Below are 13305 nucleotides of genomic sequence, written 5' to 3' on the forward strand. Positions count from 1 at the left end.
TTCACCATTCTTATTTATTAATTTATTTTGCATTGGTTGATCAATTAAGTTGTACACCCAGAACATTTGTCATGTTATTATAAAAATCATGAGTTCATTTACATGTGAAAAAAAATGGTAATAAAAGATTTATATTATAATAAAGAATTTTATAGGGTTATATATAACTATATCTAACACCCCAGCCCCCATATAACATATGTAACACGAACATTTAAATCTAAAAATATAAAATGAAGTCGAGTTAAGTCAAATAAAGTGATAAGTACAAATTGAAAACTCAAATTTGACCGATCAATCACAATGAATTTAAATTTTTTCCTTTTTATTATTAATCCAAGCCTAACTTTTATGAGTCACATAAGAGCACATCTATCCATTGCGCAAATACGGCTAATGTGTAATATAATAGCCAACAAATTATACAAAGAAGACCCTGTGTGACATGTGCTCAACCAAAAGGGTATTGTCAATAATTAAACTCATAACTTTCTAGTATAAGAATTATATTTCATTCACTCGATTGTTTTTTTGATATAATAACACATTCTTATATTAGCAAATATGATATAATTTCTTCATTTTTTTATTTAATCTTTTTAACAAAGTGACAAATTTCTCTGAAAAGAAATACCGTAGCACCCCACAATGTGACAAGTTTCCAAGTTCATCATGTTTCAATTATGAGACTTTTCAATTATAAAAATATATATATATATGATAATTATTTGGTGGTTCAATAATTCAAAACAAATAATAAATGTTTATAAAATATAATCGGAACACGTAATGGCCAACTCCCCCGTCAAACCAATGGAATCAATCCATCTTGTTTAAAGAACATTGTGTGAGACTTTGGAAAAGGATCTAAGCTAAAGGATGAAAAGTCTTAGATGCTCTTGAAAAAGTTACAAACTATGGTATATACCATTTTTTTTCATTGAAGAGGAAAACCTATCGGTCATTAGTTAAGGGTATGTATTGGGTAATTTTACTTTTATTTATGTATAATATGCAAATCATACTAGGAAGATATACCATTCATAATTAGTCAATAATAAGCAATTTAAATACTTCTAAATACCAAGACTATGCGGTCTAATGGTACCTGGATTAGACTTCCATTTGGAAGGTTGTGAATTCGAACCTCAATGGACTTGACTTTATGGTCAAGTGGCATAGTTGTGACTCTTCCATATGGGGATAACAGAGCCGATATATAGTATCCTCTTATCATCTCTACGCGTCTTTACACACTCTATGCTCTATGCACCCAGCCTTGGAAAAAAGGTAGAATAGCTTATAATAAATTAAAGCCAGTTTACAAATTAGCTTATAATAAATTAAAGCCAGTTTACAAATCTAAAATCGTGCATGGTTAAGGATTGATGATTGCGATTTGAGAATATATATGAGAATGATCGAACTTTAAGATAGTGGCAGGAACAGGCTTGACGACGACATACATACACAAGTGTACGTATGTTTAATTTGCAGGCTAATTACGTTCAAGGGGAAAAGCTAAAAAGCTCTTGTGATGGCCCATCGTTTTCATTTCGATCATTTGAACCAAAAGATTATTAGGTTGAGGTGACCTAATTTAATTAGTTCAAATTTGCATGAATTAAAAGTTGGTTAATTATTAGGTTCATTCAATATCATATGGTAGCGGTACCTTATATGCCAGTTAGTTATCCGGCCAGCTTAACCAATTTGGGTTATATCAGGTATTATATCACAATATCAAATACAACTAGACATATCATATAGATTATATATGATGCAGAAGTCACTGCTGCCAATCAACACCTTATAACCATTCAAAGGTCTATACATAAAACATAATGCAAAAGTGATTACAACCAATCAACACCTTTAACCATTTAATGAGCTGCGCTGCGTTTTAGGCAAAATAGAAATGCTATATGGACTTATAGATGGAAGGGTGAAGGAAATCTAAAGCAAGTTGAATTGAGAGAACCTAAATGTTCCACATAAACCAAAGCAATTTGTCCAGACTTGTACACCAATTTCCTTAATATTGGTTTGAAGTGTTTTAATCAAGCAGCAAGTACGTGCACTTTTATAGTCCCTTGACTGTTTGCACTTAACATAGTCAGGCTGTCGCTTTTCCAGCAAACCGCACTAATGAAGTATGATCCAATTTCTGCATCAGCCTCGTTCATATCAGAACCAAAACTGTGCCAAGCCGCAGGCTTAGATATTGCCTACACAAAAAACAAGAATTAGTTCAGCTTATCAAGTTGATTGCAGAAAACCAGACCAATCATTAAACCACCCCACCAACACCACCAATCGGGGGTAGGAATTGAAGGATGTGCGAGACTACATTTTATATTTTCTCAATTAAAAGGCTAAACTGATAGTGGAACTGTACATAGGGATGGAGAGTACCTTGTGATAAACAAAAACTTCGTTTGTTTCGCTACCGCATGCGATGTATTCGCTATTTACGGTAAGGCCGACAAAATTCTTCTCATTTGTATGCCCTCTAAAAGTGCGCAGCTGAAAGACAACAAATACATAAATAAATCATAATCAATCAAAAAGTGATTATGAAAGAAGAATGAGAAACAAGCTGTAATGAGCTGTAGTAGCACACCAGACAAATTGAAAAAATTCAACATTCACTATGATTTGTTTATGAAAAAATTGAAGCCTATAACAAGCTTGATCTTGAGTGTGCAAAAAGTATACCAGGGAACATGAACAAATACTTACTGGAATATTGTCCTTAACATCCCACAAGCGCAATGAACTCTCAGTTGATGCGGAAGCGAGTTCATTGTTGGACAAGAACTTTACATATGAAACAGATTTCCTGTGCCCACTGAAAATATGCAGGGGCTGGCTAATATTTCTTAAGTCATAATAATAAATGTTATGGTCAGCAGAACCCACCTGTAGGATACAAAGTTATAAGTGATAAATTCATACACTTACTCTATGCAAACATTTGTTTGATATTAAAGAGAAAACGAAATAACATACTGCCACATGGAAACTGGATCCTGGATTGTACTTGACAGAACATATATTTGCTTTCATGTCAATGCTTAGAACACTCGCTTCCTGCCTCAGGCACCAAACTTTGACCTGTTCGACGATCGAAAAAGCCATTCTGAATCCTAGGAAAGATATAAAGCAAAAGCTACTTCCATTCTTCACGAAAAGCAATTTCTCTTGACAGTCTATTCCAATGTGACATTTGATTCCCACGACTTGTAGTGACAAAATCAAACTCCCTTTAAATGTAATTTGAGGTGTGAAATAACTTATCACATACTTCAATCCAAATAATTTACGGCACTATGGAAAGCCCATAAGTAATACAAGACCAATATGTGCTATTTCTAGCCTAACATTAAAATATATAACATTCTCTATGTGCCTGCATATTTTTATAGCTGAACTATAAGCATGCCCAAGTCACCTGAATTCTCAATTTCTCATATACCTTGCAATCGTCGCTTCCAGAAACCAGCATAGATGGTTCAGTACGAGAAAAGTCAACACTCCATGCTCGTTTTTCATGCTCCTCATATTCCATGACACTCTGACCAAAGGCAATTATAGTATATTTCATTACTGATAAGAAAGCACAATTCCTCAAGTATGTGTTTTGACATAACCACAAGAAAAGCAGAAATTATTTTTAAAAAAACGTATTTGCATGGCAGACAAATGCAAAAGAAATTTCACCTGACGAGTAGTCACATCCCACACAGTAACTATGCCCTCATAGTCACTGCTTGCTATGTAATTTTTTTTGTACTTGTTCCAGCTCAAACAACTAAGTTTGGATCGGGTGGGCATTTCTGCAATAGGACATTGCATATCTGCTGCTGGTTCATTTATCACCTGAAATGTTATGGCACCAAGTACTTATAGGTATGGAGATAACAGAAGCATATTCATAACTATACAATACCACAATCTGCAAGGATAACTGAAGGGAAATAACAAAAAATAAAAAGACAATAGGTTCCTAGATTTTTAGAGAAAAATACAATCCATAGACAAGCAGACTAAACCAAAAGTTCAGAATCAAATGATAGCACTAAACTTGTATTGCAACTTATGCTCATTAAATATCTGATACTTTGTAGTTGATACTAAAGTGAAGGGACAACATTTGTCACAGGGGAAAGGGAAGAGGTAGAAAAAGAAAGCTAAGGAATACAAGGCAAAAGGGCCACATTGAAGATATTGATTTTAAGAATGGAACATATTCCGCTTATACTTCTTCCATTAAACATCTAATACATGCATGTAAGAATAAAGACTTTCAGATCCCCAGTACATAATATGCCTGGAATCCCCATATTAGTATAAAGTACATATATTATCTAGGAAAGAAGAAATGTTAAATGATGAGCCTCTGGCCCTATGCATCTCCCCTTACTGAAATCAGTCTAATTTCCTTGGAGTTGATCAGAAAACAAATTCTTTTCATATACACTTACAGATGCAAATTCAAAGACCTTGATACGCCTTGATACTCCTGCTATAGCAAATAGTTCATCATCTCGGTCAAATTCTATACTGCAATAGCAAAAGGAATATTAGACGCAAAAAGGAAACTGCTTCCTGGTTCTAAGGAAAAAAAAATAAAATAAAGAATTAAAAAGCAAGACAGTAAATAAAACTGAAGACTATTAAATCTTCATTCATGAAAATTTTCAAAATACAAAGAAGTTTCTAGGAAATTGATGAAAACTGCTTAACTAGAATTACTTTCTTCAGCTGATTGCAGAAAAATCTCCATCTAAAAGCTCAATAAATGAATAATAGTTCGCAGCCAAAATGCATAAGATGTTTACCTTGAAACTATATTGGCTGAGTGGAATAGATCGGCATGCCTAAGCTCTGCAACAACTCTCAATCGACTATTTAAGCAACCAACAAGAAATACCATAAGTCAACACTATAATACCAGGAAGCTTCCCCAGGAAACTATAAGGCTTGTAGAAGAACAACACCCGACCTGTATCGTGTAAAAGTCGAAAAAACAGATTGGAAATCTGCAAGTCCTGCATTATATCCCTCTTTTGTCCCATTTGACACCCTTTCTTCCTGTTTTTGAGAATTGCTGGCCCAATGTCTCCGTTTTTGCAAATAACAGTCTTGTAGATCACTGAACTGTCGCAATTCAACAAAGGTACAGAAACATTGGGGCAAATACCAAATTGAATAAGCATAGAGAAAACTCTACTTAAGAGCATAGCTGCAAAGTCTATTCTAAAGCATAATATAAGAGGTTATTTTTACTGGGAATAAATAGTAGGGTGTGACATATTACAGGTTGGAGGCCAACATGGCTGAAAGAGGTTCAATATCTAGGCTTTGTAAGGAGTGGGGAAATTTATACAAAAAGGAGGAAATTTGAGTTGCACAAGGATCAAACAGGAGTGTTGCTTGGAAAGCCTTTCCGTCAGATCCAATAGATTATTTGAACAACACTGGATTAAAATATGACTAAAAGCAAAATCATGTGACTAAATTAAGCAAACATTAGTACCTGCGCATGGACCCGCCTCCTCCTTGCTACAGCATGTTGTGAATCTGACCCATTCTGTGCAATCTCTCTTTGGATTAGTTGAGAATCAAAAGGAGCTTTTGTTATCTGGGTCTGAACACTGTTGGAGACTGCAATGCATTCTCCTTGTGCATTAGGGACATTAGTAGTAGTGCCGTAACTCTGTTTGTCAAGAAATGCAGGGAATTTTGCTGAAGACTCATCTCCCAGTATCCTCATTTTTGATGAACATCTACCCGTTGCTCGATACAACTCTATTCTATATTTCTCCACAGACCTTATGTCCTCTTTAATGTATTGGAGGTCCTTTTGAGTCTGTGGAATATGCACGGGACAATCAATAATGTGCACCAACTTCTAGCACAAAAAAGATATTTCGAATAACAGAACAATTTAAATGTAATGCAATAATGCATCAGAAGTGAAGCAGGATGATGATCTTATTCATTAGTCTATGACTACCAGCATACGTACCAGATATATTATTATAAAGCAATAAGGATGTCCATTCAAGGGCAAGGGAAAAAATTAAGTAGGGAAAAGTTTGGGCGGGGAGTGGCAAATAAGGTAAATTAGTCCATAACTTCATATACTCAAAAAATACACTTTTGTAAAGGAGGCTATTCAAATGCTGCATGTCCTTCCAAGGAGAGTGCATGCCCTGCAAATTGTTTTTGAAGTTATAAAGCCCACCAAAAAAAAAAAAACAAAAAAATAGTAATAAGCTTTCCCTGAAAGTTACAGATGCTCATGTATTTCTGAAATGTTGACAACAAATTCCAATGAATATGATTGTGGTGCTCCAGAGCCCAGATATCTGTCCCCCACAATGCCACTCCAACTATAACCTTTCATAGAGAACACCTTTCCCCATTAAATATCTACCAGGGGAAAAAGTGATATTTCTACTATAAAGCATATGCCAACATGACTTGACCAGAAACATTTAAGTTCAAGGTTAAAACCTCATGAAGCTCATCAAGTTTTTGCTTCCTTAAGCACTGCAAAAATTCGAATAGGATCTGCATGTTTGTCTCAGCTTCTTCTAGCTCCATTTTCTTTTTCTTCTCAGAAAGAAGAGATAAGAGGCTCTCAAGTTCCTTAGCTGACACGTCGCATCCCTGTCTAAGGATCAGCGGTCATGAAATATGAAAAGCACACTAGCATATTACAGATGAACAACAAAGGCAAAAGGGGGGAAAACAGCTTCCATGATTTTCAGTTGACTATTAAAATAGCGGTTTTTGAAGTTATCCCATGCAAATTTACAAAGTTCCAGTTCTCAGAAATGAGAGTTAACAATGCACAGAGAATTTCAAACTTTTTGGCATTAAGTACATCAAGAGATATCCAGAAAATTGTTCTTTCCTTAAAAGAAGTCATGGAAATTTTCCATTCCGAGCTTTAATTCCACTAGAAGCACCTTGTTCACAAGGACATAACGATAAATTGATAATCAGGTCTACAAGCGATTAATTTAACTTGAAGACAGAAACATGGAGTGAAGGGGCAATCCCACAAGATTTTTCCTTAATAGCTTCAGTACCCCAATTTTAAAAGAAAAGTTATATATACCATTCATATGAATGTCCTTGTAAATTTTTCCACATTGAGATAACACATTACTTACTATATAAAACACACCAGCAGCACACACAAAATAATAAGTTCCATGTTTATTCCTGATTTAGCTAGCACTCGCAAGTATCATCAATCAATTTTCAAAAATCATGACATGAATTGAATTATTGCACCAAGAAACTGTCACATCATTGTTGTTTTAAATTCTTTAAACAAAACATGAAGTAGTATGAATGGCAAGATACCTTACCAAAAATATGAAACACTATCATGAGAAACCCTATCATGGAGTATTGGAGTAGGTATACATGACATGTCTACAGTCTATTGCATAATTAGATTGTGTACATGACAAGTGCACATCATTTATATCTAATGGTTGGTGGGGTCAACCAAATGAACCAATTCATAACTCATAAGTAGAGATTGGATGTGATGAGACAGAAACTTGTCATGCATGTTAGGGCATCCACCATATGTGTGTATTTTCCGGGTCCACACACTCCACATCAACACTCAGAGGATGCATTTACTAACCAAAGAAATTATCCATTTTTCTGGAGAAATGAAAAACTCGAGAAAGGAAAATAAAGAATAATTTACTTATACATTTTCCAATTTGGAAAATTGCGCAACCTCAAATCCTCAAATATCCCATCCATCCCCACTATACTCCATTCCCATTGTAAATAACTAAATATCCTTCAACCATATATTTATGAGCTCCACCATTATTTCAAATATCTTTTATTACTATTTCATTTATTAACCACATTCAAATTAATTAATATTTTGAATTAAATAACCATATTTATATTATACATTATATATTATAATAAAAAACAAATGAAAAGAAAAACAAAATAAAAAGTCAGTGACGGCCTAGCACAAGTGCAGGCCTTCCACCATGCCGCATGGATTACTATTATTCTTCCCTTTCACCAATGTCTGGACATTTGTCATTAACTGTCTTTTCCCTCCCCATTGTGCAATATGCGCACTTTTGATGAAGTGACACCCCCAATATCCCACATTGAGGATGCCCTTATAGATAGAGAACTATATTATCTATAGTTGCCCGTGGTAAAATTAGTCCAATATCATTTCAAATAGCCTATAATTTATTAGGTACTATAATGGGAGAACAAATCTATTATATTTTTCAGCTGCATGGCAAAATGACTGACCTGTTCTATTGCCTGGCGAAGCTGTTCCACAGGTAGTGCAGTTTTAGCAATTTGACGAGCAGTGGTTTTCGTCAATAACTGCAAACATAGATACATATTTCAGCATAACTTGGATTGAAGAGAGTAGTTTCTGTCATTGTTATTGAGGTCAAATAGCCAATAAGTAGCAAGCAGAGCAATAACTATGATGTAAAATGTAAAGAACCATACCAAATCAGAAACATAAAAACGAAAAAGCCTACAAGGTACAGTTTACTGAAATCAGTTTCTTGAACCATCTAAACCTTTAGATGAAACACCGCAAATTGATAAAGCATTGCACACAAGGCAGAGTCATACACAAATTTTGGAAACATACAGTAAAACCAAAGAAAATCCAACTTGGTAAGAAATGAATTACATATAAAGAAAATTTAGCATTCAAGGCTAGCATTATATACAACAGTGATGGGTAGTGGCCTTAGCTGAACGTGGCTCTAGCTTAAATCCAAATTCAAATATAATACTAAATAGAAAATAGGTGAACTAATTTTCTCAGATATAAAGCGTTGAACATCATCTCAATTCCTCAGTCTAACTTCGTTCCTCCATCTTCTACAGGCCAATAAAAGCCTAAAAGGGATAAATGTTTCACTAGAAAAAGGAACCAAACGAGCGATATTCGTTAATCAAAAACATATTACTGAAATCAGACCATTTCTGTTTCTTCCTGTATGAACTAACCACGTAGACAAAGCATTCTGGCACAGTAAGTAAACATATATCCTGTAACGAAATCCGCAGAAAATCCAAAAAAGAAGAGAAATACGCACTTTATTGAGGACGAAATTAGGATAGAGCTGTGTTGCAGTAAGGTAGTGAGAGCAACAAGGGCAATCGCTCTTGTTCTTAAGATGAGTGATGATACACATGTAGCAGAAGCTATGTCCGCACGGGGTCAGGAACGCGTCCTTTATCACTTGCATGCATATCGGACACAGCACGTCCTTGTCCAGCCCCTGCTCCTCCGCCTCCTCCTTCTCCGGCGCCGGAATCGCCATTTGCTGAGCCTGAGCCACCGTCTCCGGCGGCGATTCTTCCGAAGTCAACGGCTCCAGCTTCACCGACGGCACCAACGCCCCTAGTGCACTCCTTGATCCTCCCCCCATCAACGCTTTCTACCTCTCCTTCTGAACTCTCCTCTCACACTTTATCATACATCTGCTTTCGTGTATACATCTATCTATATATCGCCGTACCAATCACACATTACTCCCTAGCAAGCATGTCGCTTTATCGATGCCGAACGGAGAGCGACGTGTCTCAGTTTCAGAGTGATCGACTATGAGGGTGGAAACGTACCACGTCGAATGGACGACTCTTTTATATTATAGTCCGTATACTATTTAAAAAAGATTAATGTACTAATGTACTATATTAGCATATAGCATATTTAAAACTTATAACATAAAGGACTGGACTGTTTCAATAAAATCAAACAAGTTTATATTATATACCTCAATTTTTTTTGAAAGTATATACCTCAATTTTAATTAAACAGAAATTCAACATTCACTGACATCTAACATTCTGTCAACTAAATGCCACCTAAAAAGCAAATGATACGTTAAACTTTCAATGACATGGATGTTTCTCATCAACTATATTAATAATTTGAAGTATGTGTTGCAATTTCATTGATAAAAGATAAAGATAATTAAAAAAAAAATCGAATAGTTCGTTTTTCTTAATGAATCAAAACATGTCACATAAGCATAAAGCAAGTAATTAAATAAAAATTGGGAGTATTGTAGTATTGCTCAACTTAAAATACTCATTTGATTCGATTTTATGCATTGAATCCATTGACTGGGTTTCATGCGATTTATTTTAATTTTTTGTAATATTTAATTTAGTGATAGTATATCAAATTTGGAGGAAATAATAATGTTTATGTTTGTATTATGAAAAATTAACATTTGTTGTCGTTCAATCATATCTAATACTTTATTGTTTCGTTTTGTATGAAGTGATTGTTTTCATTCTTGAATTTTGTCATATTGAAGTTTAAAAAAAAATATGAATTAGTTTAAAATACAAAAGGAAACACTTTTCGAGTTTTCGCCATTCAATTATACTCATCGAGACATTTTATCTCAATTATTTACAAATTGAATTTTGTTTCCGTCCTTAAGTTTTGTTTGAATTGGATTAAAAAAAAAAAAAAAAAAAAAAAAAAACAGTTCATAAATATTGTGAAATAAAAAGTCACTTCAAAAACAATTAAGAAACAAAATTGTAACGGAATCATTATTTGGAAAATAAAAAATGTTATTTCTTTATAATTTGTTAACAAACAAAATATTAATTTTTCAAAACCTATATATTAAAAGTATTATAATACACAATAATATGATTTAACATTTATAAAAATTAAGTAAATAAATAAGAGTTAGTTTATGTGTCCGTTCTTATTGTCAACAAGTTTGTTGGCTCTTCAACGACTTCTCTTGGAATTTATCATGTACTAATATTGTTATTAGAGACGGTTTGTACATTTTATTTAAAAGTTTGAGGCTTTTACCATTAAATATATAAGTAGATCAGTGAACGCACTTGCGGACTCTATTACAATGTAGTATCTGTTCAGGAATTTGCGAACTCTATTACAATGTAGTATATGTTCATGGAATTTATCATATACTAATATTGTTATTAGAGACGGTTTGTACATTTTATTTAAACGCACTTGCGGACTCTATTACAATGTAGTATCTGTTCATAACTACTTTATCAACCTACTAAAACACACATAACTACTTTATTAACCTACTAAAACACACACAAAGAGCCAATAACGCCTATACTGAGGTTCAAACTCACAACCTCTCATATGAGAGTCCAACCCGAATGTCATTTGTGCACAAAGTGTTTGGCTGATTATTTGAGTTTGATTCTTTAAAATTAATAAATAATTTTTTAAAAAAGGTTACTTTTATCTATAGATAATTATTGAGAATTTTTGTTATAAAACTCTTGATATAAATATCTAACAGATTCGGTTGCGAAGACAAAAATATTTTGTAGTAGGGAATATGCAGATATTTTCAGAATGGGATACTAAATAATTGGTCAAAAAAGTAGACTTGCCAAATGGGGTGGATTGGGTGTCGTCGGGCACTCGGGCCCCCCCAACATTGAGCTAAATATGTCAAGCAACCACGGAGCATCCATTAAATTGAAACAAGACAATCAAATAGTAAAATAGAAAATGGAGTCTCATACATTAATTAAATGGATAGAAAGTCTTATTTAAAATTTAATGTTAGAGTAATGTAAGGATTTGATCCTCTACAAATATTAGGGGGTCTACTCTCAAAAACAAATATTAGCGATCTATTTGTTAATCGGAGAATTTATTCAATTGTTTGAAAAACATAATAATTTGATAATAATTTTTTAAGACATGTTTTATAAATGAAAAACATAATTATATAACATTATAACAACGCTATTTTTTTTTTAAATCAACGGGAAGAATATATTAAATACCAAGCAAATGAGAAATACAATCAGAAGGGCTATCAGCCTAAGAACATAGGACAGACGTAGAACCAGTTGTTTGCGCAAGAACATGAGCCACATGATTTACTGACCTACGAATATGGTGAAGAGTAACATTCCCCATACCCCTAGCAATTATACGACATTGTTGAACAATAACTCCAACATAAGAAACGTCTAGAGTAGCAGAATTAAAAGCGATGCAAAAATTTAAACAGTCTGACTCCCACAAAATATTACTACCGTCAAAGTCTTTAAGCCCGCCAGGACAGTGCCTCCTTGGCCGCCAAAGCCTCGGCAAGATACGGGTCGTTACCACAGGCTAAACGACCACTCCTTGCAGCCACAAACTGACCAAGGTGGTCCCTGACGACCGCCCCATACCCCGCACCATCCGCGAAAATTGCTGCGTCGACATTGCACTTTAGTAAAACAGATAATGGTTTCTTGAAATAAACATTTTTTTTGTGTGGAAGAAATAAGTAAATGAAACCTAGGGGTTTGAGTTAAGCTCATTTGTGCATATAAGAGTATAGTTTGGTGGAATATCAAAATTATATTACTAGATTTACTCGATTTAGCAAATTATATACATAAGAATGAATTCATAGAAGCCTGCATTGTTAGCTCAACTAGTCACAGAAGTGAAATTTGTCACAAGAGACTGATAATCAAGTCTCACCAACGATAATGTATGAGCAACGTCTCAAAATTTGGAATCTCCTTATGTATAGTAAACAAAAGTCTAAGTTCGTTTAGTTAATTGGTTGAGTCAACATGATTTACCCCTCTATAAATTGTCAGCCGGGTGTTGAACACTTAGAATGAGTGATTTTACATTTTTGTTACAAGGAATGAATTCATACAGTTTAAGATATAATGAGGTGAAATTAAAAACCTAAGTTATTATTTAAAAAAAAAAAAAAACACCTAAAATTGAGTAAATCGAGCCTGATTAGTTGTAGCCTGTAGGTGGGCCATAATCATCAATCAAGGAGTAAACAACAAAAAGACAATAGACTATTTTAATTAAATAACTTTTATATGGATGTTTGAAATTTAAATTTGAATAATTGAAGTGGGGAAGGTATCTAATTAAATATTTATCCAACAATTTGATAAATACAATTCGCATAATAATCACCTTAGCCATACAATAATATTGCTTATATTAACCAGAATAGTTATAGTTATTTATAACAAATTCGGAGTATTATACAAAGTGGAGTTCAAATTTATCATAAATTAATCAAATAAAATTGATGTCTGAATATTTAAATGTACAATTTGAATAAAATTTATAAAAAGGTAAATCTATTTAAGTTGTACATAGATGATTCATTCAAATTAAAAATCTCAAATAGTTATTCGATCAATTTGACTAAAGTTGCTTCAATTAAATGATGACTTTTCTATGACTATTTGAATTTGAAT

General features: G+C 33.7%; 1 protein-coding gene across 2 annotated transcripts; it reads right to left on the reverse strand.

The window, feature by feature from the left end:
• Positions 1–1778: 1778 nt before the first annotated feature.
• Positions 1779–9665, reverse strand: LOC109165733 (E3 ubiquitin-protein ligase COP1-like). Of its 2 annotated transcripts, XM_019314638.1 has the most exons (13): positions 9141–9665; positions 8329–8406; positions 6526–6681; positions 5543–5875; positions 5009–5163; positions 4845–4910; positions 4488–4566; positions 3724–3882; positions 3479–3577; positions 3013–3117; positions 2743–2922; positions 2416–2526; positions 1779–2228 (listed from the first exon to the last, which is right to left on the reverse strand). In XM_019314638.1, exons 1-13 carry the CDS (start codon positions 9474–9476, stop codon positions 2061–2063), a joined length of 2025 nt encoding a protein of 674 aa, XP_019170183.1. In that variant the 5' UTR covers positions 9477–9665; the 3' UTR covers positions 1779–2060. The 2 variants fall into 2 exon arrangements, with proteins under 2 accessions (XP_019170183.1, XP_019170184.1); XM_019314639.1 differs by lacking the exon at positions 6526–6681.
• Between the last annotated feature and the right edge of the window lie 3640 nt (positions 9666–13305).

Source organism: Ipomoea nil, unplaced genomic scaffold (genome assembly GCF_001879475.1).
Source record: "Ipomoea nil cultivar Tokyo-kokei standard unplaced genomic scaffold, Asagao_1.1 scaffold3069, whole genome shotgun sequence".
NCBI classification, from domain to species: domain Eukaryota; kingdom Viridiplantae; phylum Streptophyta; class Magnoliopsida; order Solanales; family Convolvulaceae; genus Ipomoea; species Ipomoea nil.

Coding starts and splice junctions, on each gene's coding strand:
- LOC109165733 (XM_019314638.1), bottom strand. CDS start 9,476: ATGGGGGGAGGATCAAGGAGTGCACTAGGGGCGTTGGTGCCGTCGGTG. Junction 3,118..3,478: donor CTGGAAGCGACGATTGCAAG/GTATATGAGAAA, acceptor ATCGTCGAACAG/GTCAAAGTTTGGTGCCTGAG. Junction 2,923..3,012: donor GATCCAGTTTCCATGTGGCA/GTATGTTATTTC, acceptor TGTATCCTACAG/GTGGGTTCTGCTGACCATAA.